The 24,950-nt window shown below is 47.0% G+C and overlaps 1 protein-coding gene across 13 annotated transcripts in view; it reads right to left on the bottom strand.

Annotated features, from left to right (window-relative positions):
* ROBO3 (roundabout guidance receptor 3) overlaps positions 1 to 24,950 on the bottom strand; it is a 214,584-nt gene that overhangs the window by 44,382 nt on the left and 145,252 nt on the right. For all 13 annotated transcript variants that reach the window (XM_056860021.1, XM_056860024.1, XM_056860023.1 and 10 more), the window contains 3 exons: positions 21,918 to 22,045; positions 13,063 to 13,187; positions 10,912 to 11,083 (listed from right to left, as the gene is read on the bottom strand). In XM_056860021.1, coding sequence (XP_056715999.1) covers positions 10,912 to 11,083; positions 13,063 to 13,187; positions 21,918 to 22,045 — 425 coding nt within the window. The remainder of the gene's footprint in view (positions 1 to 10,911; positions 11,084 to 13,062; positions 13,188 to 21,917; positions 22,046 to 24,950) is intronic.

The following is a 24,950-nucleotide window of genomic DNA, read 5'->3' as shown; positions in this document are numbered from 1 at the left end:
ATTCTATGCCATCACAAACAGGTTACTGAACTGGATGGAAGGCCAATACTAACATTTGTTTCAGTTGAGCTTTCCTCCTTCCCTCTTTGTTTCTGTAATGTTCTGTAAAAATGAGGGGAAAGATTTTCTTTCTGCCCATTGTATCTGAAGAAGTGAGCTCTTGTTCACGAAAACTCATTAGGATTGCCAGATGGCCCCTGGCAACGGGTGGGGGTGGGGTGGGGGGAACTTATGGGGAACAAACTGAGGCTTAGGCCTCGGCTGTTGGCAACGTGTCAACATCACTTCCAGCACTCACTGGTAGTGACATCATCACATCGCCATAGAGTTTTTGCCCAAATACTAGAGCATCCCCAAATCACTGGAGATGTGATGATGTCACTTGAGTGATGGCGACACATCACTGGTGACAGAGGCTGAGGTCTCAGTTTGCTACTGCTAAGTCCACCAACCGGCTGAATGGTGCTGGTTGGAATGGGCCCCAAAGTGGGGGATCCCCCACCCTCGGCAGGGTCTGGTAACCACAAAACTCATAAGGGAATATATTGTTGTTAATCTTCAAGGTGATGTTGGATATTTGTTTTGTTTTGCTAAAGTAGAGTAACAGTGGCTGAACTTGAGTGGGATAGACTTTGGTCTGATTCAGCAGGCCTCTTCTGACATTCTTATAAATTTGTTACACTCATTCCTCAATTCCTGTCCCACCTGCAACCCCCCCTCGCCCCATGTAGGAGTTTGGCATGGCGTTTCATGCAGTGTTGGGTTTTATGATCTTTTCGTCCCCTTTATTGCTGGTTTTAGGTTTCCTTTTCAGAGGAAGGGTTCCGTTGATGAATTGTCTGAGATTGGGACATGTTTCTTTGGTAAATGGATATCTTTAGGAATAGCTGAATCTACATAAAAGGAGAGAAGTAAATCTTAAAAACACCTTGTGCAGACAGATCCTTTATTTATCACACAGATATTTTTATGCTGTAGAAGATATAAAGGTTGCTTAAGAATGAATTCTAGTAAAGCTTTAGCTGATTAACCAAACTTAATTGGTGAGATAAATTATAATCAGTGGGGCTGTGAATTAAGGGAATGCTTGTTGAAGAGGCTCTTTTGGTTCTGGGGCATAAGCAATCAAAGCCAAATTCTCAAAATGCATGACAGCTCTAAAAAAAAGAATTGTAAGCTATTACACACCTCACTATATTTAATTTTGCTAATATGCACAGTTATTTCATTGCTTAATCCATTAAAAGGGATATGATTAATCGATTGCAATTTTTTACAATCGGTTGACAGTCAGATGGTACCTTACTATATAACATATTTGAGAGCCAGCATGGTGCAGTGGTTAAGAGCGGTGGTCTGGAGCGGTGGAGTCTGATCTGGAGAACCGGGTTTGATTCCCCACTCCTCCACATGAGCAGCAGATGCTAATCCAGTGAATCGGCTTGGTTTCCCACACATGAAGCCAGCTGGGTGACCTTGGGCTAGACACAGTTCTATTAAGAGCTCTCTCAGCCCCACCTATCTCACAGGGCATCTGTTGTGGGAGGGGAAGGGAAGATGATTATAAGCTGGTTTGATTCTGCCTTAAGTGGTACAGAAAGTCGGCATATAAAAACCAATTCTTCTGAATTTTAGCATCCTTTTTTTTTAAGGCAACACAGTAATTGGAAACTAACATTACAATCCCAAGCATGTACACTCAGAAGTGAATCCCATTGAGTTCAATGAGATTTGCTCCCTAGTATATAGGCTGATTGCTGCCTTGGTCTTATAAATGGAAATGTCAGAAATTCACCACCTAGAGCTGGAAAGGGACTTTCTAAGCCATCTGGTCCATCCACACACCCCCCCCCCCAAAGGTAGGAAATCCAAAGTTTGAGCATTCCAGACAGATGGCTGACCGGACTCTGCCAGAAGACCTCCAGTGACACAGAGCTCCCAGTTCAGAAGCTGCTCTGCTGTTAATGCCGACTATTGGGAAGGTTCTCCTAACGCTGAATCGAAATCTACCCCCGCCCCCAGTAACTTAAGCCTATCAGATATACTCTTGCCCCTTTTGAATACATCAACCATTATTAGTGATGAGTGAATTCCCCCAGCAGTTAGAAAGTGGTTGGAGTACTGGACTAGGACCTGTGAGATCCAGGTTCGAATCCCCATGCTGCCATGGAAATTTGTTGGGTGACCTTGAGCCGGTCACCCTTTCTCTCAGCCTAACCTACCTCATGGGGTTCTTGTGAGGATAAAACAGTGGAGGAGAGAATGATGTTGCAAGCAACTTTAGGTCCTCATTGGTGAGAAAAGTGGGATATAAACATCTCAATAAAATAAAATTGATGAGCAACATGGGAGAATTGGGGGGGGGGAACTTGTTCCTTCCTCCCCCCCAGAGTTTCCAAATCATACAATAAACCTTGAGCCCACCTCCCAAATGACTTGCTGGCAATCCCTCCTCTTTGGCCCCCAACTCCTCTCCTTCCCATTGGCAGTGGCTGCTTATCCTCTTCTGGGGTCAGCAAGAATACACAGAGAAAGAAGGAGCAGTCTACATGTGTGTGTGTGTGTGTGTGTGTCCTCCCCTTCCAGGTATGGTTGCCAGCCTCCAGATGGGTCCTGGAGATCTCCTGCTTTTACAACTGATCTCCAGACTACAAAGCTCTGTTCCCCTGGAGAAAATAGCTGCCTTGGAGGGTGGACTCCATGACATTAAATCATGCTGAGGTCCCTCCCAATCCCAAACCCTGCCCTCTCCAGGCTCCTCTCCCCAAATCTCCAGATATTTCCCAACCCAGAACAGGCAACCCTACTTCCAGGGGAGAGGCTGTGGCAGGAAGAGAGTGGGAAAGCAGTCCATGACATCATCAAGGCCCTATAGATGCCAGGAAATGTCGTTTTTCTCCAAAGATGCTCCATGTCCTGTGGTTAGGACAGGAACCACTCTCACCCACTTTCCCTACTGTGGCTAGGGTTGCCAGGTCTCTCTTCACTAGCATGAGGTTTTCAGGGCGGAGCTTGATGAGGGCGGGGTTTGGGGAGTGGAGGGACTTCAATGCCATAGAGTCCAATTGCCAAAGAGGCCATTTTGTCCAGGTGAACTAATCTCTGTCGGCTGGAGATCAGTTGTAATAGCAGGAGATCTCCAGCTTGTACCTGGAGGTTGGCAACCCTAATTGTGGCCCCTGTAAGGAGGGGAAGAAAGAGAAAGATCCCTCTCTCTCTGCATCATCAACATTGTCATCTGTCTCTGCTAGACCAACAGCAGCAGGAGAGCAGAAGGAAGGGAGAGGGATGGAGGAGTTCTTCAGCTGAAATTGAAGTCCAGGCAGCAGAAGAACTCAGGGTCATATTGCTTGCATTTGCAGCGAAAGCGAGCGTTATGACTCTGGAGTGTGCAGAATACAAATTCATTGGAAATGTGACACATACTCCATTTCCCCTAACTAATAAAAAACAGAAGTGTGACGTATCACCTGTTATCCCTTCCTGCTTCTCTCCCAAATCGAAGAACGATGGCAATATTTAGAAGTGTCAAGCCCCGCCCCAGAGTGCATCCTTCTCATCCCTCCCTCTGATAGGTCACTAGTTTCACTTGAACCACTGCCTTGCTCAGCATAGTGCATTTGTCCCTAGATTACCATGCCAGATCTCTGAGGGAGAGGCTCTTCCAATCCCCCCCAAAACAGACCCCAAGAGGGGGGGGGCACGATTCACCTCTGTCCGGCAACCCGGGGAGCTCCCAGGCCGTGCCCGTTATTTACGGCCCTAATTACTCTCTATCGACTGGGAAGCGGCCAACGGACAAAGGGCACTCGAGAGTTCACACACAATTGAATTTCCCAGTAACAATCAGCAGCACAAACGCATGCAAGAGGGAGGGGAGGGGGGAAATCAATCAAAGCAAAGGAGCAGGCTTCAGACAGGAATCATCTGTCCCACCTGCCGAGCTTTCAGCATGAGAGCGCCACCGCTCATCACTTGCACGGGAGACCGATCGTCAGCATTTCCTCCCCTCCCGCCCTGCCAAATCTCCCACGCAGCAGACAAAGGGGTGGTGGTGGCTTGATATCGTACTCGATGGCATGTGGGCGCGACCCACCCAGTCAGACAGTCCCCGTCTGCCTTATGCCACAGCCCTGTGAGCTGAGGTGAGAGGCCAGGTGTACCTTGGTCCCCTCTTGCCGATATGGGAGTCGGCAACACACCTGGCCCCTTGTTAACGCCACTGTGGCAGGCTCATGCGCTTGATGCGATGCGCGTACGAACACAAAAAGTGTCAACGGGTGACACGCAAAAGAGCGGCCGCGTCTCCTCCGCTGTGCCAGAGGACTTTGGAATCGTGTTCCTCCTCTGTTGCCGTAGAAACCCAGCTGGCGATGCTGCCACTAAATGAGGATTTCAGGGTTACAACCTTCTTTGTCTTATTAATCTCTCCCAATTGTCTGCCACCAATGGATCAGGTGTTGTCATAAAAAAGGGGGACTCTGTCGAGGGTAGAGGATTGCTCTCTGGGGAGAAGCTCCAGGGGAGGGATATAAGAGTACAAAGCCTTTCATTTCCAGGTCACTAGTTCAACAAGGTAAAGGTTCAACAGGGACTGCTCGGCGCAAGAACAGATATGGCAGGTACTGGATCAGATCAATGGGCTACCCAGGGCAGGGCAGGGCAAGGTCCTTCCCAGACACAGATCCAGGGTCTTAAGACTGCTTTAACAGCAACAGTGTACAAAATATTCTACTCCTTGCTGTATTGATACATCCAGAATAAGATTTCGACATCCGCTCCGCCATCCCACTTTGACTTTTCAAAGAGATGCTAGGCATTTTTGTGCATCCACTGATGCGGAGGGAGAAGGGCTGGCATCACATCTACTATCCCTGCTCTCAAACTCCACACACTCAGCTGAAGGTGGGAAAGAGCCCTTAATAATACCAGTTGTACGCACGTAGGATCTTTTAAATGGATGAACCCTGCAAAAGGAAAGGATTGTGTGTTCAAAGCCCCTGCATGTGTGTAAACGTTGTTCAGCGGAACGTGTAGCAATAAAGAGCTGAAGCCATGGGTGTGATATCCCTGCCCCTTCCCAAGCGGTCACAACTGTTGTTTGAACAAGGTGTGTGTGTGTTTGTGTGCATAAATGTTGTCACTTGTTTATGTGCAGTCTTCTGCTCTTGGAACTGGCTTATAACAAAATATGTGGTGAGCCGGTCCTCATCTAGAATATTCCTATATACATGTTCATAACTTCCCTAGAAAGAACCCTCGCCAAATTATCTTATGAGCACCCAATGATACCCTTAAAGCCAGCCCCCAACCCCTCTGTATTTAAATTATTAGAGAACATTAAGAGAGATACTCAAATTATCCCTCCTAAAGGGCAACGGATGTTCCTCTCTTTTCCAAGAAATGATCTAATCCTAAGAAAAATCAGTTATGTTATCAGGCATGGCTACTACTGTGATAAAGTCTTAGTGGCCTGAAGGTACACTATTAGGGGATCTTTGTTCTCGCCACTGTTGTCCACGCGGCAAGAGGCCAGCAGCTGAGACTGACACAACCGCTCTTTCAGATTAAAGGGTTCCAGATTCAAGACAGTGACATCTTTGCTCTTTCCTTTACCAGCTGTGTCACTGCGGCTCAAGTCAATCGGGAGGAACCGAAGTGTGCAACGGATTGCTTTTTACACTTGTGCAGCGCCGCACGGACTTTGTAAAGAACTGGGTCTTTCAGCAAAGAATGCCCGGACAATGCCTGGACATTAGGAAGATTTTTCTAACAGTTAGAGCAGTTCCTCAGCGGAACAGGCTTCCTCAGGAGGTTGTAAGCTCTCTTTCCCTGGAGGTTTTAAAGAAGAGGTTAGATGGCCATCTGTCAGCAATGCTGATTCTATGACCTTAAGCAGATCATGAGAGGGAGGGCATCTTGTGGGCATGGAGTAGGGGTCACTGGGGATGTGGGAGGGGGGAGGTAGTTGTGGATTTCCTGCATTGTGCAGGGGGTTGGACTAGATGACCCTGGTGGTCCCTTCCAACTCTATGATTCTATAATGCAAGTAAGTTCATCTAATGGCCCTGGGTGTGATTTGCAACACTGGTTCAGTTTCCAAGGTGTGATTTACCAGGGTAGGCAATGGAAAAATGCTCCCCCCATACATGACTTGTAACTTGACAACAGTTCATTAAAGAATCATTTGTTTTGACAAAGCACAGCTTGCTTGCAAGAGTGGGTGGTGGGGAAGGGGTTGGAACGAGGAGCTCTGAACAAGTCCAACTGTCATGGGGGGGGGGGGAATGGACCTGCCAGCTCAGCTTTTCATTCTCTCTCTTTCTTTCCAGTAGTTTTACTTCCAGCAATAAAGAGGAAAGATTCTCTGAACCAGACTTGCCCCTTTTTGTGCGTTTTTCTGGCTTCTGAATATTGCCAAGGAAACTAGTACAAAATGAAATTAGCAGCAGGAAGCTATAGAAGAAGAAACCACCCAAGAAAGATTCCTCTCTGGTTTTGGCTGAACATTAACAAATTCCACCAGCTAATAGCCCATCAGTAGAAGCCTACAAAACCAAGAGACAGCTGCCCCCTTCTCCAGTTTATGGAAATTCCTGCAATTCTTTGAAGCTCTGCAAAGAAGCAAATAGTGGAAGAAGCAGGTTCTTGAATGGAACCGAAAAGAAACCGGGTACCGACATGGATCAGGACACCGTCAGCCTTGCTGAGTTAAAGAACACTTGGCCATGTTGCAGAAGAGAAACTAGAAGATGCAGCAAAATGGACCAAGCCGGGGGCCAAGGGTGGTGGCCTAGTGTCCAGGAAGGAACAGTACAGACTGCAAATCCCGACAGGCCTGGTTCAGACAACAACAACATCAAAAAACAAAGTGTATTTTAACAACGGTTAGAACATAAGAACATAAGAAAAGCCATGCTGAATCAGACCATGGTTCATCAAGTCCAGCAGTCTGTTCACACAGTGGCCAACCAGGTGCCTCCAGGAAGCCCACAAACAAGACAACTGCAGCAGCATCATTATCCTGCCAGTGTTCCGCAGTACCTAATATATTCGGCATGCTCCTCTGATCCTGCAGAGAATAGGTATGCATCATGAAAACTGAATGCGGGTCACAGTTGATCATTTAAAACCTGGTGTGCCTTGAAAACTGCTGGTTTCAGCACTCTTCCACCTAGCCATTATCCCAACCTGTACTGCAATGGGAAACGAGCCAGGATGGCTGCATTCATATACCACACATAGGTTTTTAAAAACCATTATGTGCAATCAACACACAGCTATAGTGTTATAGCTCTCTACTAGTTCCTCTGAATTCCCAGCTTTCATTTTTTTTAAAAAAAAGTAAGTGGAGATGGGCATTTCTCCTTAAATCTCCATAACAAAAGTAGTTGGAGACATGCAGTTGACAAACCAACCTCAAACCATGGTTTCGGATCCTTGTTTCCATAGGAAGTGAAGTAGCCTCAATCTAGACCAAGAGTCCTCAACCTGGATCAAATGTAGGTTAGAGGTCTGTGTTCCAGACCCAGAGAAACTGCTCCTTGGGCCCTGCCTCTGGCCACTTCTACAAAATGTCTTTCCTGGTTTTTTTTGCTCAGGTTTGTTTTATCTGTTATCTTCTTCCTTTCAAGCCAGTTAAATCTTCACTTACGCACAGCTTAGACAGCTGCACTTTGTGTACCTGTTCCCCAATACATGTTTTTCAGGGTAGAAAGATATTTATGTTACCACCTGTAGCAACCGAAGTCTCCTGGGTCTCCCAAGCCTCATGTAGGAGACTAATCTTTGGAGTTTGTAGGGAGTAGGGGTTAAAGATGCCTCCCTGTCCTCCTTTCTCTTCTTCGCTGTGATTAGTTTTCCAGATATCAATTTAAAACAAGAGAGAAACAACTCTGTTTTAGAAGACCATTTTGGAATTCTGCCAAGTTATTTCTTTTATTTTTGACAAGTATTTTTGAGTTTGAGGTTGTAGGTCCTGTTTGCTGTGACTTTTTTTTTACATTTGGTTAGTTACAAACAGAAGATGTTTATCTGAATAAAGTAATGGCAATTACAATATTTCTGCAATAGTGTTGTGGTTAGACTACTGAATGGGCAAAGAAGAAGAGTTGGTTTTTATACCCCAGTTTTCTCTAAGGAGTCCTAAAGTGTCTTACTATCGCCTTCCCTTCCTCACCCCACAGCAGGCACCTTGTAAGGTAGGTGGGGCTGAGAGAGTTCGGAGAGAACTGTGACTAGCTCAAGGTCACCCAACAGGCTTCATGTGGAGGAGTGGGGAAGCAAACCCGATTCTCCAGATTACAGTCCACCACTCCTAACCACTACACCCCGCTGGCTCTCAACACAAGAAAAAGGAGAGAGAAAGGAGAAGGGAAATGAAGGTTGGGATTCTAAGGCTTCTTTCTAATCTCCCAGACAATGGTCTGGAAGATCATCTGAATTGAGTCTGCACAATGATCTTCTACAAAATTGGTTCTGCAAGTGTCATTTATGCCCCATCCAACACAAACTAATAACACAATTCCCCCTTGTTTACAGGAAAAATCACTTCAACTTAGGGCTGTTAAAAAAAATTCGGTAAAATTCGGATAAGGCAAAATTCGGCCCGTTTTGATTCGGGAAATGCCGAAGTCCGAATTCCCCCGATTCGGATCCGTGGAATTCAGCGTGAGATTTGGAGTTCGGGGAAAAATTCAGCCGCTTAAAGCCATTAAAAACACATTTGCTTGGCTCCGGGGGGGGGCATGTTTGGAGGTAGAGGTCCCAAACTTTCAGCGTAGCTTGAGGGGACCCTTCTTGCAAGAACCGCCAAGTTTTGTGACGATTGGGGCAGGGGGTCCTGAGTTATGGGGCCCGGAGGTGGCCCCCCATCTGCCCATTGCAATAAAGCCATTACAAACACATTCGTGGCTTTCCGCGGCTTCGGGGGGGGGGGCTTTTTGGAGGTAGAAGTCCCAAACTTTCACTGTAGCTTGAGGGGACCCTTCTTGCAAGAACCCCCACGTTTGGTGACGATTGGGGCAGGGGGTCCTGAGTTATGGGGCCCGGAGGTGGCCCCCCATCTGCCCATTGCAATAAAGCCATTACAAACACATTCGTGGCTTTCCGCGGCTTCAAGGGGGGGCTTTTTGGAGGTAGAAGTCCCAAACTTTCACTGTAGCTTGAGGGGACCCTTCTTGCAAGAACCCCCAAGTTTGGTGACGATTGGGGCAGGGGGTCCTGGGTTATGGGGCCCGGAGGTGGCCCCTCATCTGCCCATTGCAATAAAGCCATTACAAACACATTCGTGGCTTTCCGCGGCTTCGAGAGGGGGGCTTTTTGGAGGTAGAAGTCCCAAACTTTCACTGTAGCTTGAGGGGACCCTTTTTGCAAGAACCCCCAAGTTTGGTGACGATTGGGTCAGGGGGTCCGGAGTTATGGGGCCCGGAAGGGGTCCCCCCATCTTTATTCCATTCCCTCATTGGAATAAAACCATAAAGCACAGTCGCAGCTCTGTGGCGAGGCATTTTTGGAGGTAGAGGTCCCAAAATTTCTGCGTAGCTTGAGGGGACCCTTCTTGCAAGAACCCCCACGTTTTGTGAAGATTGGGTCACGGGGTCTGAAATTATGGGGCCCGGAAGGGGCCCCCCCATCCTTAATGTGCATCTTTATTCCATTCCCTCCTTGGAAAAAGCCATAAAGGTCCCCCCCTCTCAGCCCCAAATGGGAAAAAAACCAAGGAGGAGGTGTGGGTGCCGAGTGGCGCTGGGGAGACTCACGCAAGCCGCACTGTCGCACTCAACCCCAGGCTAGGGGCAAAAAACAAAAGCAGAGCACAGCACACACTCCCGTAGAGGCGAGCAGGCACACCCCCCCAGGCAGAACAGGCGAACCCCCCCCCTCAAACCAGTACGGCTCGGCTCAACCCCAAACAGGAAAAAAACCAAGGAGGAGGAGGTGTGGGTGCCGAGCGGAGAGAGACTTGCTAGCCGCTGCACAGACTCAACTTTAAACTTTAAAACTTTAAAAGCAGAACACACACTCCCGCAGAGGCGAGCGGGCACACCCCACTCGGCAAAACAGGCGAAAGCCCCCTTTGGCTCCCCCCACCCACAGAAACTGCTCCCCCCACACACGCACAGACTCTGCTTCCCCCCCACACACACACACACAGGAGAAAAGGTATAGAGAAAAAACCCCAAAATCAAACTGTGTGGATGTCTTCCAGCAGAAGCACGGAGGAGAAGTAAATCCAATCCTATTCCGGTAAGCACCAGCAGCTCGGCCCAGTCAGGAATCGGATCTCTCAGCAGCACCGCCACCAAATTGGAAGGCAATGAATACAGTCGGGACGGGAGAGGAGGGATGGGAGTTTTTAGACTCTTCTCCTGGCCATTTCAAAAGTGAGAAACCCTGCTCTGATTGGCCAGAAGACCCAGCTTGGCCACCATTGGCCGCGGGAGAATGCTGCTTACTAACTGACGGTTATGCTGCTGATTCTGAGTCCCCGAACTCGCCGAATTTATTCGGCGTGCCCCAAACTCGCCGAATTTGGCTTGTCATTTTCCCGCCTTTTTTTGAATTTGGTTCCATCTGAACTGAAAACCCCCGAAACGGGGGAAATTCTGCAGTTTTCCGGTTCGGGACGAACCGAATCGACAGCCCTACTTTAACTACCTGCTGTATTGTAGAATCACAAGAAGAGTGACGGCGCAGTTCTAAGAAGAGGTCCACCCTTCTAAGTCAACCCAATTGCCCTGTGAAAAACTTTGGGATTCTGTACGTTAATTAAAAATCGGGATATAAATTCCCAAGCAGAGCTTTTATGGGGGGGCATTTCATCAACATGACCAGGCTGGCATGTCAACCAGACCTTGCGACAGCCTGCTCTAGGGATGACCATGAAAAATCGCTCAACCAAGAACTCACCATCTTCCACCTCCAGGAGAGCTTTGGCCAGGATGCTTCCTGCCACACTAATGGCCTGGCACATGTAATAGCCTGAGTCGGAGGTTTGTACATCCATGATGGTCATCTCGCCGCTTGGAGATACAGAAAAACGTCCCATGGCTTGAGGAGGCTGGCTGGGGAAAAGCAGGATCTGGCCAAAAGGAAACAGAAATAAATGCCTTTCCATTGCACGCTCAGAAGAATATCGGCAGGGCAGGGATATTTATTTGTTATTTATTTGCAATACCTTTTATATACCCCACTGTAACTTTAAAAAGCTTTCAAGGCAATTTACGGTATGAGATTAAAAGCAGTAAAATAGATTAAAACAACATCCCAACCTATAAAACAGCAACAAACAAGCAATCAATACTGCATTTACAATATGGCCTGCAGTGACATCCAAGTTCCTACTTCTACAACAGCTGTTTCCTGGAATGCCTCCCTTTTGAGCAACACAGGAGCCATTATTTTATCGGGAGGGTCTGTGTCTCAGTGGGAGAACATCTGCTTTGCAGGCAGAAGGTCCCAGGTTCAATCCCCCGCATCTCCAGTTGAAAGGCTCAGACAACAAGTGATGTGAAAGACCGTGTCCTGAGACCCTGGACAACCACTGCCACTCAGAGTAGGTAGTACTGACCATGATAGACCAATTGTCTGAGTCAGTATGAGGCAGCTTTGTGTATTTTCACATGAACCCATGAACACATGAAGCTGCCTTATACTGAACCAGACCCTTGGTCCATCAAAGTCAGTACTGTCTACTCAGACCGGCAGCGGCTCTCCAGGGTCTCAGGCAGAGGTCTTTCACATCACCTCCTTGCCTAGTCCCTTTAACTGGAGATGCCGGGGATTGAACCTGGGACATTCTGCATGCCAAGCAGAGGCTCTACCACTGAGCCATAGCCCCTCTCCTTTTCCATACTCGTGCGGTTTCCATGTGCACAGCAAATACACTGTCAGAAGGCCACTTTCAAACTCTGTCTTCTCATTGTGGGAGGAGAGCTTGACCTGACACCCATCCTGCTGTGGGAGTTTCAGACATGACACTACACATTTCCCAAGCAGATGTTAAAACCAAGCATCATGACATTATTTGGCTGTGACTTTCCAGATTCCATGGAACTGGCTGTCACTGGAAAGGGTGAGAAAACTCCCAACAGGATGTCACACGGTCAGCATAACTAAACATTTTCAAGTTGGGTGGGAGGGGGAGACAGGAAGAAAACATGAGATGGGAATGCTGTCTTTGGTGGCATCTCCATGGTGGGAATAATATCTAATCCCGCTCTGATTACGTATCCGTACTGTAACATATAGCAGAGCCCCGTGGCGCAGAGTGTTAAGCTGCAGTACTGCAGTCTAAACTCTGCTCACGACCTGAGTTCGATCCCGACAGAAGTCGGTTTCAGGTAGCTGGCTCAAGGTTGACTCAGCCTTCCATCCTTCTGAGGTCGGTGAAATGAGCACCCAGCTTGCTGGGGGTAAAGGGAAGATGACTGGGGAAGGCACTGGCAAACCACCCTGCAAACAAAGTCTGCCTAGGAAACGTAGGGATGTGACGTCACTCCATGGGTCAGGAAAGACCCGGTGCTTGCACAGGGGACTACCTTTACCTTTTACCTACTGTAACATATATCCTTAAAGCAAGCCTGGCTCTGGGAATTTTGTTATCTCTGATCCCTACCCCAAGTAGATTCCATCCAATAAGCTCAATTCAGTGTACAACACTTCATGTCTTTGAACTGTTACTCATGACCTTCCAAAGCCAAAGGAAATGGAGGGAGCCCTACGGAAAGCTAGGAGAATGTTCCTCTCCTCCACCACACTAAACACTGCTCTGATCCACAGCTCACACCAGAACAAAGTCCTCCCTCTTCCTAAATAGGTAAACATCGGCTACCATCACTTTGCTGGCACCTACCATGGGTTTTCACTACTGAAAGGGTAGCAGTCGAGAATTACACTGAGGCCAGCCTAAGAGGGTGGTGTTTGGATGACTCTGTCACCCAGTGTCATGACCGCACCCTTCCTGCACTACACAGTTTTACCTCAAGAACTGATTACTGTTTGGCTCAGTGCATACAAACATACACAAGACAGGAAGCAGAAGGGTAAGGGTGAACCTACCTGGCTGCCTTCCTTCTGCCAGAAGACGGCTGGTGGCGGGTTTCCTTTGGTCTCGCATTGAAACGTCACAGTGCGGCCTTGAGCTACAATCTGGTCCCGAGGCCGGGTCACTAACTGAGGAGGAACTGAGAGGAGAGAAGAGGCAGAAGAAAAACAAAAGACGGACAGGTTTGACCCTTTGATAAAAACCATCTTTTGTAGCATGTCCGAAGCTCATGGGGTTGAGGTGAGGGAACAGTGGTGTGCGAAGAAAAGCGGACATGCCTTCCAAAATGTTCCCATGGAAACTCAGATTTGGAAGGCATTAATTTTCTTCCCATGATTACTTTCTCCCCCCTACCCTGCAGTGAGCAGATTCCAACTGGGGTATGCATGTGGATACTGGTCCCACTGCTTGCTGCTGTAGCAAGGGCACAATGTGGTCCCATGTGGAAGCCGCTTTGGAGCATAGAAGAACATTGGAGAGGAGCACTTCCCGTATATGAGTGCATGAGCACAGGCTTTCTATGTATGACTGCAGTGTTCCCATTGTGTATACGCTTGTATAGTCACAGGGCTTCTTGCAGGCATGTGTATGGGAGAACGTCCACTCTGAATCCCCAGAACAAGGCTCCTGTGTAACCTGAAAGCTTGCACACCCCTCCACCAAGATCATTGGCAAAAAGAAAATAGAAAAGAGCAAGAGTCCAGTAACACCTTAAAGACGAACAAAATTTCTGGCAGGGTATCAGCTTTCATGAGCCACAGCTCACTTCTTCAGATACAGCTAGAATGTGAAGATAGCACTGGACTTACTTTCAATATCTCAACCAACATGTCCTAACTATGGCTGCAGCGGAAGCAGAGAAACATTCCCATGAGATTTACCATCTTTAAATCCGGATTATTATTTTTTTAAATCCAGATTAAAAGACCCACTGGGTCTCTTGAGATGGACCTGGGAAAGAGGGCTTCACTGCAAGGGACCCTGGCACACTTGTTCTGACCCCCTTCTGTCCCAGCTCTGCCTCATTTACAGCCGAAACACCTGCTGTCATACCACGGGCTCCCAAGGGTGCAATCCGGAAGATTTTAAACAATAACAGCTAGAGGCGTTTACAAGGGAAGAGATAAAAGAACGGAACAGTGCAGAGCGTCGGGTGCGTACAAGCCATAACGTTGGGGTGGAAATCAAACATATTAATATGCTTCCAGACAGCTCTGGGTTTAAAATAATAATAAAAAGCCAGCCTATAAATACATGCAAAAGAGATCCTCTTGCAATGGAAGAAGGCACAGTGTTAGAGGAAGACAGGGATGGAACAAGTCCTTTAAATCAGCCACCCTGCCATAAATTACGCTGCAGATTTAAATTCCTCCCCAAACACCTCTGCCTGGTTTTAGACCCTTTTCTCTGCTCTCAATGCAAGACAAATGACATCGGGTTTTACAAATGCAAATCGCCCGCCTTGTCTCCTCTCGGCCCTCTCCTTCCCGCCACCTAAAGGAGGAGGGAGAGACGATGCACATCTTTCTTGCAGAGCTGTAAAGTATTTACGGGGTACCAGGCGCTATAAAAAAAGGATCTTCAGGTGTACCATTGTGATGCTGATCACTACAAGCCTGACTTTAATGAAGTAATGGATTGCTAGGTTACCCGCATGCTAATGGTGAGGGGGGGCTGCCTGCACAGGGGGAATTGTTAACTAGCTCTTTCCCCAGAAACTAAATCTCCTCCGGTAGCATTTCCATGGAATGAAAAGCAAAGCCATCTTATCTTTAATTGTTATTGATCGGCACAAGAAATAGGGAGAGAAACCTGCACAGACTCTTTGGAATCAGAGCTAAGTCCCACTGCCTGGGGTGGCTTCCTGTTTCGGCTTCTGGGATGGCTCAGTTAGGAAATCTTTATACTGTTCTTGGAACGCGAGCATGCTTTGAGGTTCCAACAACAGGTACTTAAAGGGAGGGGAATCTGGGAATTTTATAATGCACCAAAAAAACGCTCCTTTTTAACACAGCCCACAAAATATTTATAGGGAGTGGATCTGGTTCTGCCAATGGTCCATCCACGAGCAACATACTTGATGCATCCATACTTGTTAGGGTTGCCAACCTCCAGGTACTAGCTGGAGATCTCATAGAATCATAGAGTTGGAAGGGACCACCAGGGTCATCTAGTCCAACCCCCTGCACAATGCAGGAAATTCACAACTACCTCCCTCACTTACCCCCAGTGACCCCTACTCCATGCCCAGAAGATGGCCAAGATGCCCTCCCTCTCATGAACTGCCTAGGTCATAGAATCAGCATTGCTGACAGATGGCCATCTAGCCTCTGCTTAAAAACCTACAGGGAAGGAGCACTTTCCACCCCTCAAGGAAGTCTGTTCCACTGAGGAACCACTCTGTTAGAAAATTCTTCCTAATGTCTAGATGGAAACTCTTTTGATTTAATTTCAACCCGTTGGTTCTGGTCCAACCTTCTGGGGCAACAGAAAACAACTCGGCACCATCCTCTATATGACAGCCCTTCATGTACTTGAAGATGGTTATCATATCCCCTCTCAGTCTTCTCCTCTTCAGGCTAAATATACCCAGCTCCTTCAACCTTTCCTCATAGGACTTGGTCTCCTGCTATTACAACTGATCTCCAGCTGATAGAGATCAGTTCCCCTGGAGGAAATGGCCGCTTTGGCAATTGGGCTCAATGGCATTGAAGTCCCTCCCCTCCCCTCCCCAAACCCCACCTTCCTCAGACTCTGCCCCCAAAACCTCCCACTGGTGGCAAAGAGGGACCTGGCAACCCTAATACTTGTCTAGCCTGGTGCTGCTGCAGTTGTCTTGTTTGTGGGCTTCTTTGAGACACCTGATTGGCCACTGTGTGAACAGACTGCTAGACTTGATGGGCCTTGGTCTGATCCAGCATGGCTTTTCTTATGTTCTTAAAAACACAACAACTCTACCATTGACTGCTCTCCACTTGTCCCAAGTTCCACAGGGCGGCTGCGCCCTATACCAGAATGTTCTACCCATTTTAGCTCAGTTCTGTGTTACTTTCATTAGGGCAAATCTGTCAAAAGGAGACAGCCTTCTCAACGTGGCAGACTGGAAAAGCCATGCCCCTCTTCCCAATATGAGCCGACATATCACTTTATCAAAGCCAATCTCTGGAGCAGCAGGGATGGGCGTCATCTCTACCCACTTCCAGAAGTAAAGGAGACAAACACCAAAGGCATCCACAGACCGTAAACACCACTGAACCGTTAAAAAAGGCAAGAATGTGAAGCAGTTTATTATTCTGTGCAACTGATTCCCTACAGGGAACCCTTCCCACTTTCTTTCATCCTTTAGAAGGCGCAAAGGTGAAGAGAAGGAAAGCTGCCCAAGTATAAGTGAGAGAGACATGAGAGAGACACATCTGGGCATCTGTACAGTTTGAAGGGACACAGACTACTTGGTATTCTGCTACCTGCTCCGCCTTCCCTTCTGGACGCAGGACAGAGAGGAAGAGAGGGAGCCATGCAGTTTGCCTTGCAGCTGTCTCTCAGTGCCTTTTCACACATTACATTGTGCAGCAGCAAACCCAGGTTTGCGACCTAGTGAACTCTCCTTAGGGAGCTGCGGCCAAATACATCTTCCTTGCAAGTATGGTGCACGTTTCTAGATATGTATTTGGCACAGCCAAACTTAAATATTCACTGGAACATCCTTAGTGAACCCTGAATGTATTTAATTATTGTGTAAAGTTATACCCTGCTTTTCTCCCACATGGGACCCAAAGTGGCTTATAGCATTGTTCTCCTCTCCTACTTTTTATTCTCACAACAGCCTTGTGAGGTAGGTTACAAAAGGACATAAGAAAAACCATGCTGAATCAGACCAAGGCCTTTGATTCGGCTTTGTCTCCCAGGACCACAGCAAGGTTAAGCAATGTAGGGTTGCCAACCTCCAAGTACTAGCTGGAGATCTCCTGCTATTACAACTGATCTCCAGCCGATAGAGATCAGTTCACCTGGAGAAAATGGCCACTTTGGCAATTGGACTATGGCATTGAAGTCTCTCCCCTCCCCAAACCGTGTCCTCCTCAGGCTCTGCCCCAAAAACCTCCCACCAGTAACAAAGAGGGACCTGGCAACCCTATTAAGCAATACAGGTGGAGGCAGCCCTTTCCAGGAAGGATAATTCTGCCACTGCTGCAGTTCTGAGACCAGCTGCCTCCAACTGATTTTGCAGAGAGGGCTTGACTCTAACGTGGGTCTGGATTGAAGTCAAGTCACCTCCGACCTTCTGGAGCAACAGCCTGCTGCCCTGGTGTTCCCACCTGCTCTGTAATCAAATAAAAATGTAAGTGGGAGGGGAAGGAGGGCAGCCCCTTGCAGCTCTTTGGTTAATGATTGCTGGGAAAGCCCCTTTGCAGATCACACACCCTACTTCAAAGGGGAAAGAGGTCTGGATGATGGAAGGGATATTGTGACTCAGGAAATTCATTACGACACCCCCCCCCACGCCTCACCCTCTGTGCTTTCCAACTTCAAAGCAGATGATAAAACATGGGCAAGAATGACCTTGGGCGACCGAGGAGGAAACGGTTCCTGCTGCCCACAAATCCAGCATGCAGATAAGAAAATGATGGCAGACCCCAGGCAGGAAATTGAAGCGGGTCGCCGGCTGCTCTGCGAAGAAAAGGACCAGGGAAGCCCGCCTCTGCTATCGCCCGGCATCTCTCATTCACCTTTGGGCTTTTATCTTCCCCGCTACAAGACGAGCAGGGGCGCCTTTGTGGAGAGGTGATTTATTAGCCGCACAATAAGCCCTGGATGGGGAAAGAGTCCTGCCAAGGCTCCTGCGATCGCGTGGAAGAGTCATGCCAAGAAAACGTGGCTCCCCTCCCCCCCACCTCGATTTCTAGGATGCATCAACAGCAGGCCTGTGGAGGATCTGCAGACTTAACTCAACGGACAAACGTTCATTTGAAAGCAAACACAATGCCGCCGTGCAAAAGTTGACGAATACACACACATGCATGTAAAAAAAAAGAAAAGAAACAAGACAATACTTTGCAACTAAGATATAGAGGGTCATCAATGTATCTAATTCTCAACATGGCCAAATCTATGGAATCTGGAGACTAGAGTCAAGAACAGACAAAACAGATGCTTCTACAAACCTGGAAAAAACCCAGGTTTCTGAACTCTTAAAATAATACATTGGAAAGTTTAACCCTCCCCCCCGCCCCACACAGAAACTAAAAGAATCAGCAATTGTAGCTTTAAGAAATGAATACATTTTCAGTGGCCATTGTGGCAACTAGGCAACCACAACAGCATCACCAGCCTTCAAGCCTTGTTTTGTTAGTAGAAGTCGAGGGGGGGGAGGGGAGCAGGGCCCTTTCTGGGGCTGTTTTGGTCTTTAATGGAGGACTCTTTGTGGCCACCAACCATCAGGTGACATGATCCCATGTGACTATCTTGACCCACCCAGGACGGGCTACTTGCTACTGTTCAACAGCACCCACACAAAAAAAGCCAGCATGGTGTAGTGATTACACTTTTAGACTGGGATCTGGGAGACCCAGGCGTCAATCACTACTATGCTATGGAAGTTGCTAGGGGGACTTTGGGCCAGTTACGTCACATAGTGAGGATAAATTGAGAGGACAATGCTGTAAGCTGCTTAGGGTCCCCATTGTGGACAAGAGAGGCAGGGTACAAATGAAGTAAAAACCATAAATATAGCTGAAGTTGGGGGGGAGCATAAAGGGTAGGTTGGTTAGTGGGTGGAAAGGAAAGAAGGAAGCAGGGAAAGGTGAAGCTATGGGGGTTGACAGGAGGAGGGAAAGACCAGGGGTTTCCAACCTTTTTGAGCCTACGGGCACATTAGGAATTCTGACATGGCATGATGGACGCAGCAACAAAATGTCTGCCACAGGAGGCGGAGTCAGCCACAAAATGATTGCCACAGCTTAACTTCAGTAACACAGTGTAGATCCTTGTGCTGTGGTAGCAGCTGCTACCAAAGCGACATTTTAAAACTCTGCATAGCCATTCAGATCTCCAGTAGTCAAGCAGATGTTTGCTGGGCAAAAGCGCTACCTGGCCCCGCTCACTTCCTAAAAACATTTGGCAGGCAGCAGAAAAAGTGTTGGTGGGTGCCATGGCACCCATGGGCACAACGTTGATGACCCCTGAATTACACCAACCATAGTTAGTTTAATTAAGCCAAGGTTTCGTGTGATGCCTCAATTGACCCAAAATTTCCATGCAGCCTCCAAAACAGCCACTTTATATATATATATATCACAGGACAGACAGAGCAATTCAAACTTTGGTGAAAGAAAAAAAATATTTTACACAAACAAAGGGGGGGGGGGAGGAACCACTGAAGAGAAAAGCAAAGGAAAAACTCATGCTCCAAACCATGACTAGAAAAACTCTTCCACACATGGGCTTTATTACCATTGGTCAAGGGTCCATGCAGAATGCAGGTAAAGGAAATAAATCACCATGGACATTTGAACATGGAAATTCAATCCTGGATATACTCTTGAGCACGCAAACAGAAATGTGTGGGGGAGATGGCAAGGCAACTACAACTCTATGCAGCCTTTATAAAAATAAAATTCAAATTACTTTGACTACAGAATTCAACAGAATTAAGGGGAATCAATCAGGCCATTTATCTCTATTTTAGGAAATCAGTCTCAGGTTGTACCCATCTACCACATTCTCTTGTTTTGCTCTAAGATCTAGTCAACCAAACTCTGTTGTGTTGTTTTGATGGTAGAGAAATGATGCACGACATCCACATACCTTCTGATATAAAATAAAACCTGTTCCCACAGTTGCTTCCAAAGGAAAAAAAGTCACATGCACCAAACTGACCAACGGACACCAACCCTCAGCCTTCCCAGCATGCAGCAGTGTTATGAGATGAAATGAATACTTACGGAATGGGCCAACTGGAACAAAGTGAACATATAAAAAAAAGCAAAACAAAACACAAAAGTATGAGATGAGCTGGATTCAAATTAAGTGGGCATGAATGTTTTAAGCGTCAATAAGAAAGGAGGTCTAGAATTAAAAGCATTAGAGGTCACATTGATATGATACGATAAAGTTTATTGTTTGCAGCCGAAGGCCATTACAACCTGTCATACAATCAGTGGGTCTATCTGGCAAATCCATGAGGCATGCAGATGAATGTGGGCTGCCCTCCCGACAGAGACTCGCTAACGCTGGAGAACCCCTAACAAGGCTGAAAAACCTCCTTGCTTGGGCCAGTCTTTAGAGATCAGAAGAATTAATCTTGGGAAGGGGAATGGGGTGGTTAGCTCATATTTCCATCTTCTTCAACTGGGCCCTCATTTTTATGAGGTTGTTCCCTCACAATTCAAACTCCTACTTTTGGTTTGGATGACGTTTATCCTTCACTTGACCTACCTTCTTGGCAACCCCACTTTCTTGGGAAAAGCTTTGCCCTCTTCACAGTCCTCCAACCTAGCTTCAGTTCTGGATATGGGACATACGTCTCCTACCCTTTTTAACTGTTATTCAAATAGTACATAATATACCTTAATATGAAGTCCAGTAGTGGCTTTCCAACTTACAGGCCTATCTGGTCTATATAGTTGACTCATACTGAGCTGTAATTAAATGGAACATTTACTCTTTGCAGAACGCCAGACCAGCCTGGCTTGTAGAGGGATGGATAATTGATATTGCTCATGGTTTGGCTCAGACCCATTCCCCCTTGCTGGCCTTCCAGTTTAACTTGGGAAGAGTTCTAAAATTAATTTCAGAATTGCTGCATGCCACAGATTGCCACAGTTTTCAACTTCTCTCTCCCCCCCCCACTGCCACAGGTTAATGAGTGTACATGCACAGTTATTAAAGAAAAACGCACTAAGCAGTCCTGACCTGATGGCAGAAGTTCCTTGTTGTTTTGTGCTCTAATCAATGGACATGTGCATTGGTTACATTGCAGCCAAAAAAAAGAACCCTGACACTTATTGCACTTTTATGCGGGTTTTTAAAAATCAGTGCACATATGCACCCATGTGCATCCCTAACCTGTAAAAAATATCCAAACTGTGTCACATTGTGCATGCCCATCTGTTGACTAAAAAAAAATAAAGAATGGTGGATCGCCAAAGTGTTGGTGCCATCCACGGTTGCCAACCTCCAGTTGGTGGCTGGAGATCGCCTGATCTCCAGGCAACAATAGTTCCCCTGGAGAAAATGGCTGCTTTGGCAACTGGACTCTATGGAATTGAAGTCCCTCCTCTCTCCAAACCCCGCCCTTCTCAGGCTCCACCCCCAAAAACTCCAGGTATTTCCCAACCTGGAGCTGGCAACCCTAGTGCTATCCCACAAACCAGCTCAAATAATTTGGAATTCTAAACAACAGAGCTCGACTCAGCTGTCTCTGCTAAGGGTGCCTGATAGGCCTTTTCCCTGCTCCCTTTTCTGTTCCTCATATCTAGGGTTGCCAATTGCCCAATGGTGGCGGATAAACTACCGTCCATCCACCGGGCTGCCCGCCAGCCAGCTGAGGGCCAGCGGGCACATGCACGCAGATGCGGCGAACACATGTGCAGACGCGGCGCATGCGCCACTTTTGGGTAAACCCGAAAGTGACGCAGACGCTCTAGCACCCTCGGCTAAAACTCTATGGAAACCATAGAGTTTTGGCCGGGATTGCTAGAGCGTCCCCGTCACTTCCAGGTTAAACCGGAAGTGACAAAGGCGCATTGCGCGCTAACGCCACGGCCCCGCGAAGCTCCTGCCGGTGGAGCTGCGGGGCCTGGAAAGCCTACTCATATCACAAAGCATCTTTTCAGCAACAGATCTCAGCAGGCAACTGAACTGTACTTACCATGGACGCTAAGAGATCCCGATGCTTCAGATTTGCCCACACTGTTCTCAGCCACACAGGTGTAGGTGCCCTCGTCCTCCGCACTCACCCGGCTGATGCGCAGCGTGTTGTCATTCTGGATCTCCGATCTTGGATTGGAAACAAACAAAAAAACACCAGAACAGTCGCCATGTCTCTAAGGCCTATTTCTCATTGAAGGGGTACGCCCCTGTCTGGGCTTTACACGGCAGATGATGCTCACGTGGTTGAACGCTTCTCTGTGCAATTTATTCATTTATTTTAAACATTTAAAGCAATACGTTGTCTTCCCACCCAAATACGGTACCCAAGATGGCGAACACTGAAACATTAAAACATTTCAACATTAAAATAACATTTAAAATAAAGCATATATAAAATAATGTCGTTAAAAAAACATATAAACGCACATATTCCCTCCATATAGAAAGCCAGTTGTTGTAGAGAAGGGTTCTAAGTCAATCTTCACCTCCATGTGCTAGGTTTCTACGCGGAGGAATGTTTTTTTCCATATGGGCATTCCATCAAATAAGTGTACACTTGCAGTCAGAAGAGGTCCATTACAGACACAGGTTAACCACCTCAGGGGTACATGTGAGACAGGATATATCAAGGATCACTCCTAGAACTAGGTGTCTGCATTAGGTCTCAGCCATTTCTTTCTATAAGATATTAATACCCTGCCTTCCCACTTAACAAGCCCAAAATACACAAACAAGAAAACAATTCTAAAACATGCGGTTGAAACAAGGTAACATTGAATAAGAACCTGGTCGAAATATACAGAGAATTTGGTGAGCATCATGGCATCTATTGATAAAGAGAGTTCGCCTAAGCCAGCTGCTTATTATCGGCTGTACAGCCAGGATGGCATAGGGAGGTGCCGGACACCATTTAGCCGAGCCCTAACTATTGTACGGCACCGGGAGGAGGATGTTGGTGGGGTTCAGCACCTCTTGGCATAATGCTGTGCAGAAAATAAATACGGTGCCTGAAAATGTTCTTGTGTCTCTCGCTTGCTTTAATAATAGCCCCTCCCATTGCAAAAAAGAGGGGAAAAAACACAAGGAGAGGCTATACAAATACGAACAAGAGTTGAGAAAAAACAGACCCCTAAGGACATTAAATTATAAGGTGCTTAGAAGAGTACAAAGGTCAAAAAGACAGTAAGGTGGGCACTGCTTCAGCATCTCTAAGGAGGGTGTTCCATAGGTGGGAAACCATCGTTGTGCCCACCTGACTGACCTCACTGGAGACAGGTATGTGGTGCAGGCTCTTGGGATGATGATCTCGAGAAATGGGCAGGTCCATGTGAGGCTCGTTAAATTATAATTAAAGTGTCTGTGCACACGGAGTACTTTTCCCCATCATCATTGAATAACGAGACAGTTCCTTGCATTGGGGTTAAATGACAAGGGATAAAGCCATTAGCCTTGGTTTCCAGGCAGAGTAAAATGGCTTTCTTTCAAGAAATTAAAAATTTTTCGGAGAAGGACAACCCTCTCTTCCCCAGGAGCCTTGATTTACTCTCACCCTGGAAATACCGGCTTGCGGAAGAGACATCTGAATCATCGTATTCCCATAGTATGTTCAAACATTAATGTTCCTGCACTCATAGAAATACAGCTCAGATCTAGTTTATTTGTCTTGGCCAGAAGCCATAACAAAAATTTAGGATTATAAAAGATGTTGACAGACAGAAGCTACGATGTAGGCCGAAATGCAGAGTCATTTAAGAAGCTTACGGAACAATAAAAAGGACTTTCTCCAAAAGTGCACAATGGAATGTAAGCTTTGATATCAAATCTAAAGCCCACTGCTTGTGTGGATAGAAAGTTCTGGCAAGTTTTAACCACTGCCAAAACAAAAATGTGCTACACTAAGCATGATCTTACTATTATTAATCAGCCAAGCATTTCAAATGTTGCATTTCCTGGTGCAAAAGACATGAGTTCTGCCCGTCAGAGACACATTACAGGGAAGACCCCATGTTACGGTTGTCAACTCCAGGTTGGAAAATTCATGGAGATTTCGGGGGTGGAGCCTGGCGATGGCAGGATTTGGGGAGGGGCCTCAGCAAGGTATAATGCTATACAGTCCACTCTCCAAAGCATGTCAACCTGCTTGGCAAACTGACCTCTGTCATCTGGACATCAGTTGTATTTCTGGGAGGTCTCCAGGCCCCACCCGGAAGCTGGCAACCCTACCCCACATGGCTGGGCTCCTCGGTAGCAATCAGGAACAATTAATATGTGTTCTTAAAGCCGCAAGTGTTCAGTGGAACAGAAAACGAAATCTGCCAGATCATGCTTCCTAAATTGCTGCATTTCCAGGGCCTATTGACTGGACTGAAAAGAGCGGTTTCCCCCATGTTGCATGCCACATTAACCCGATTAACAATTTTTCAGCAAATTTTGAGGGTCACTGGTGCAAGCAACTTAATCTTTCTCTGAGCCAGCATGGGGAATGTCTTCTGTTAAGACCACCATCTCCAAAACGCATTCCGTTTTGATACTGGCCCATTGAAAGAAAGGAATAAAACCCCGAATTCGGTGGTCGTTAATTGCATAGCAACTCAGGCAATTGCCTGTGATGATATTTATCGCCCATGCCTAACGCCTCATTGTCCAGGGGATTAAGCTGAATTGTTCATTGTCACCCTGAAATCAAGGCAATGGGGTCTGAACGACGTTCTGATTTCGCCGCCGCTTTGAAACTGCTCGGCTGACCTTTGCGGTCTTCCCAGCACAGCAGCGCAAGCCTTAGCTGGAGGCCTGAATCTTTTTCCAGCCCTGATTGTTATTGCTTTCCATTTCCATAGCTCTTTTAAAGTGCAGAGTGCTTGATGGCTTTCATTTTATAGATGGGGAGTGATGCTGAAAGATAGCATCTTCCCAGAGGCTGTTCAGCAGCTGCACTGTCTGAGGAAGGACCAATCTTGAAGTTACCCTCTACATTTCCACCTGGATTGCATATAACCCTCACCCAAGAAGGCAAACAGCCTCCCTCCGTAAT

Source organism: Euleptes europaea, chromosome 14, assembly GCF_029931775.1.
Source record: "Euleptes europaea isolate rEulEur1 chromosome 14, rEulEur1.hap1, whole genome shotgun sequence".
NCBI lineage: Eukaryota > Metazoa > Chordata > Lepidosauria > Squamata > Sphaerodactylidae > Euleptes > Euleptes europaea.
Note: the sequence above shows the minus strand (reverse complement) of the source record. Positions and strands in the feature narration are given on the sequence as shown.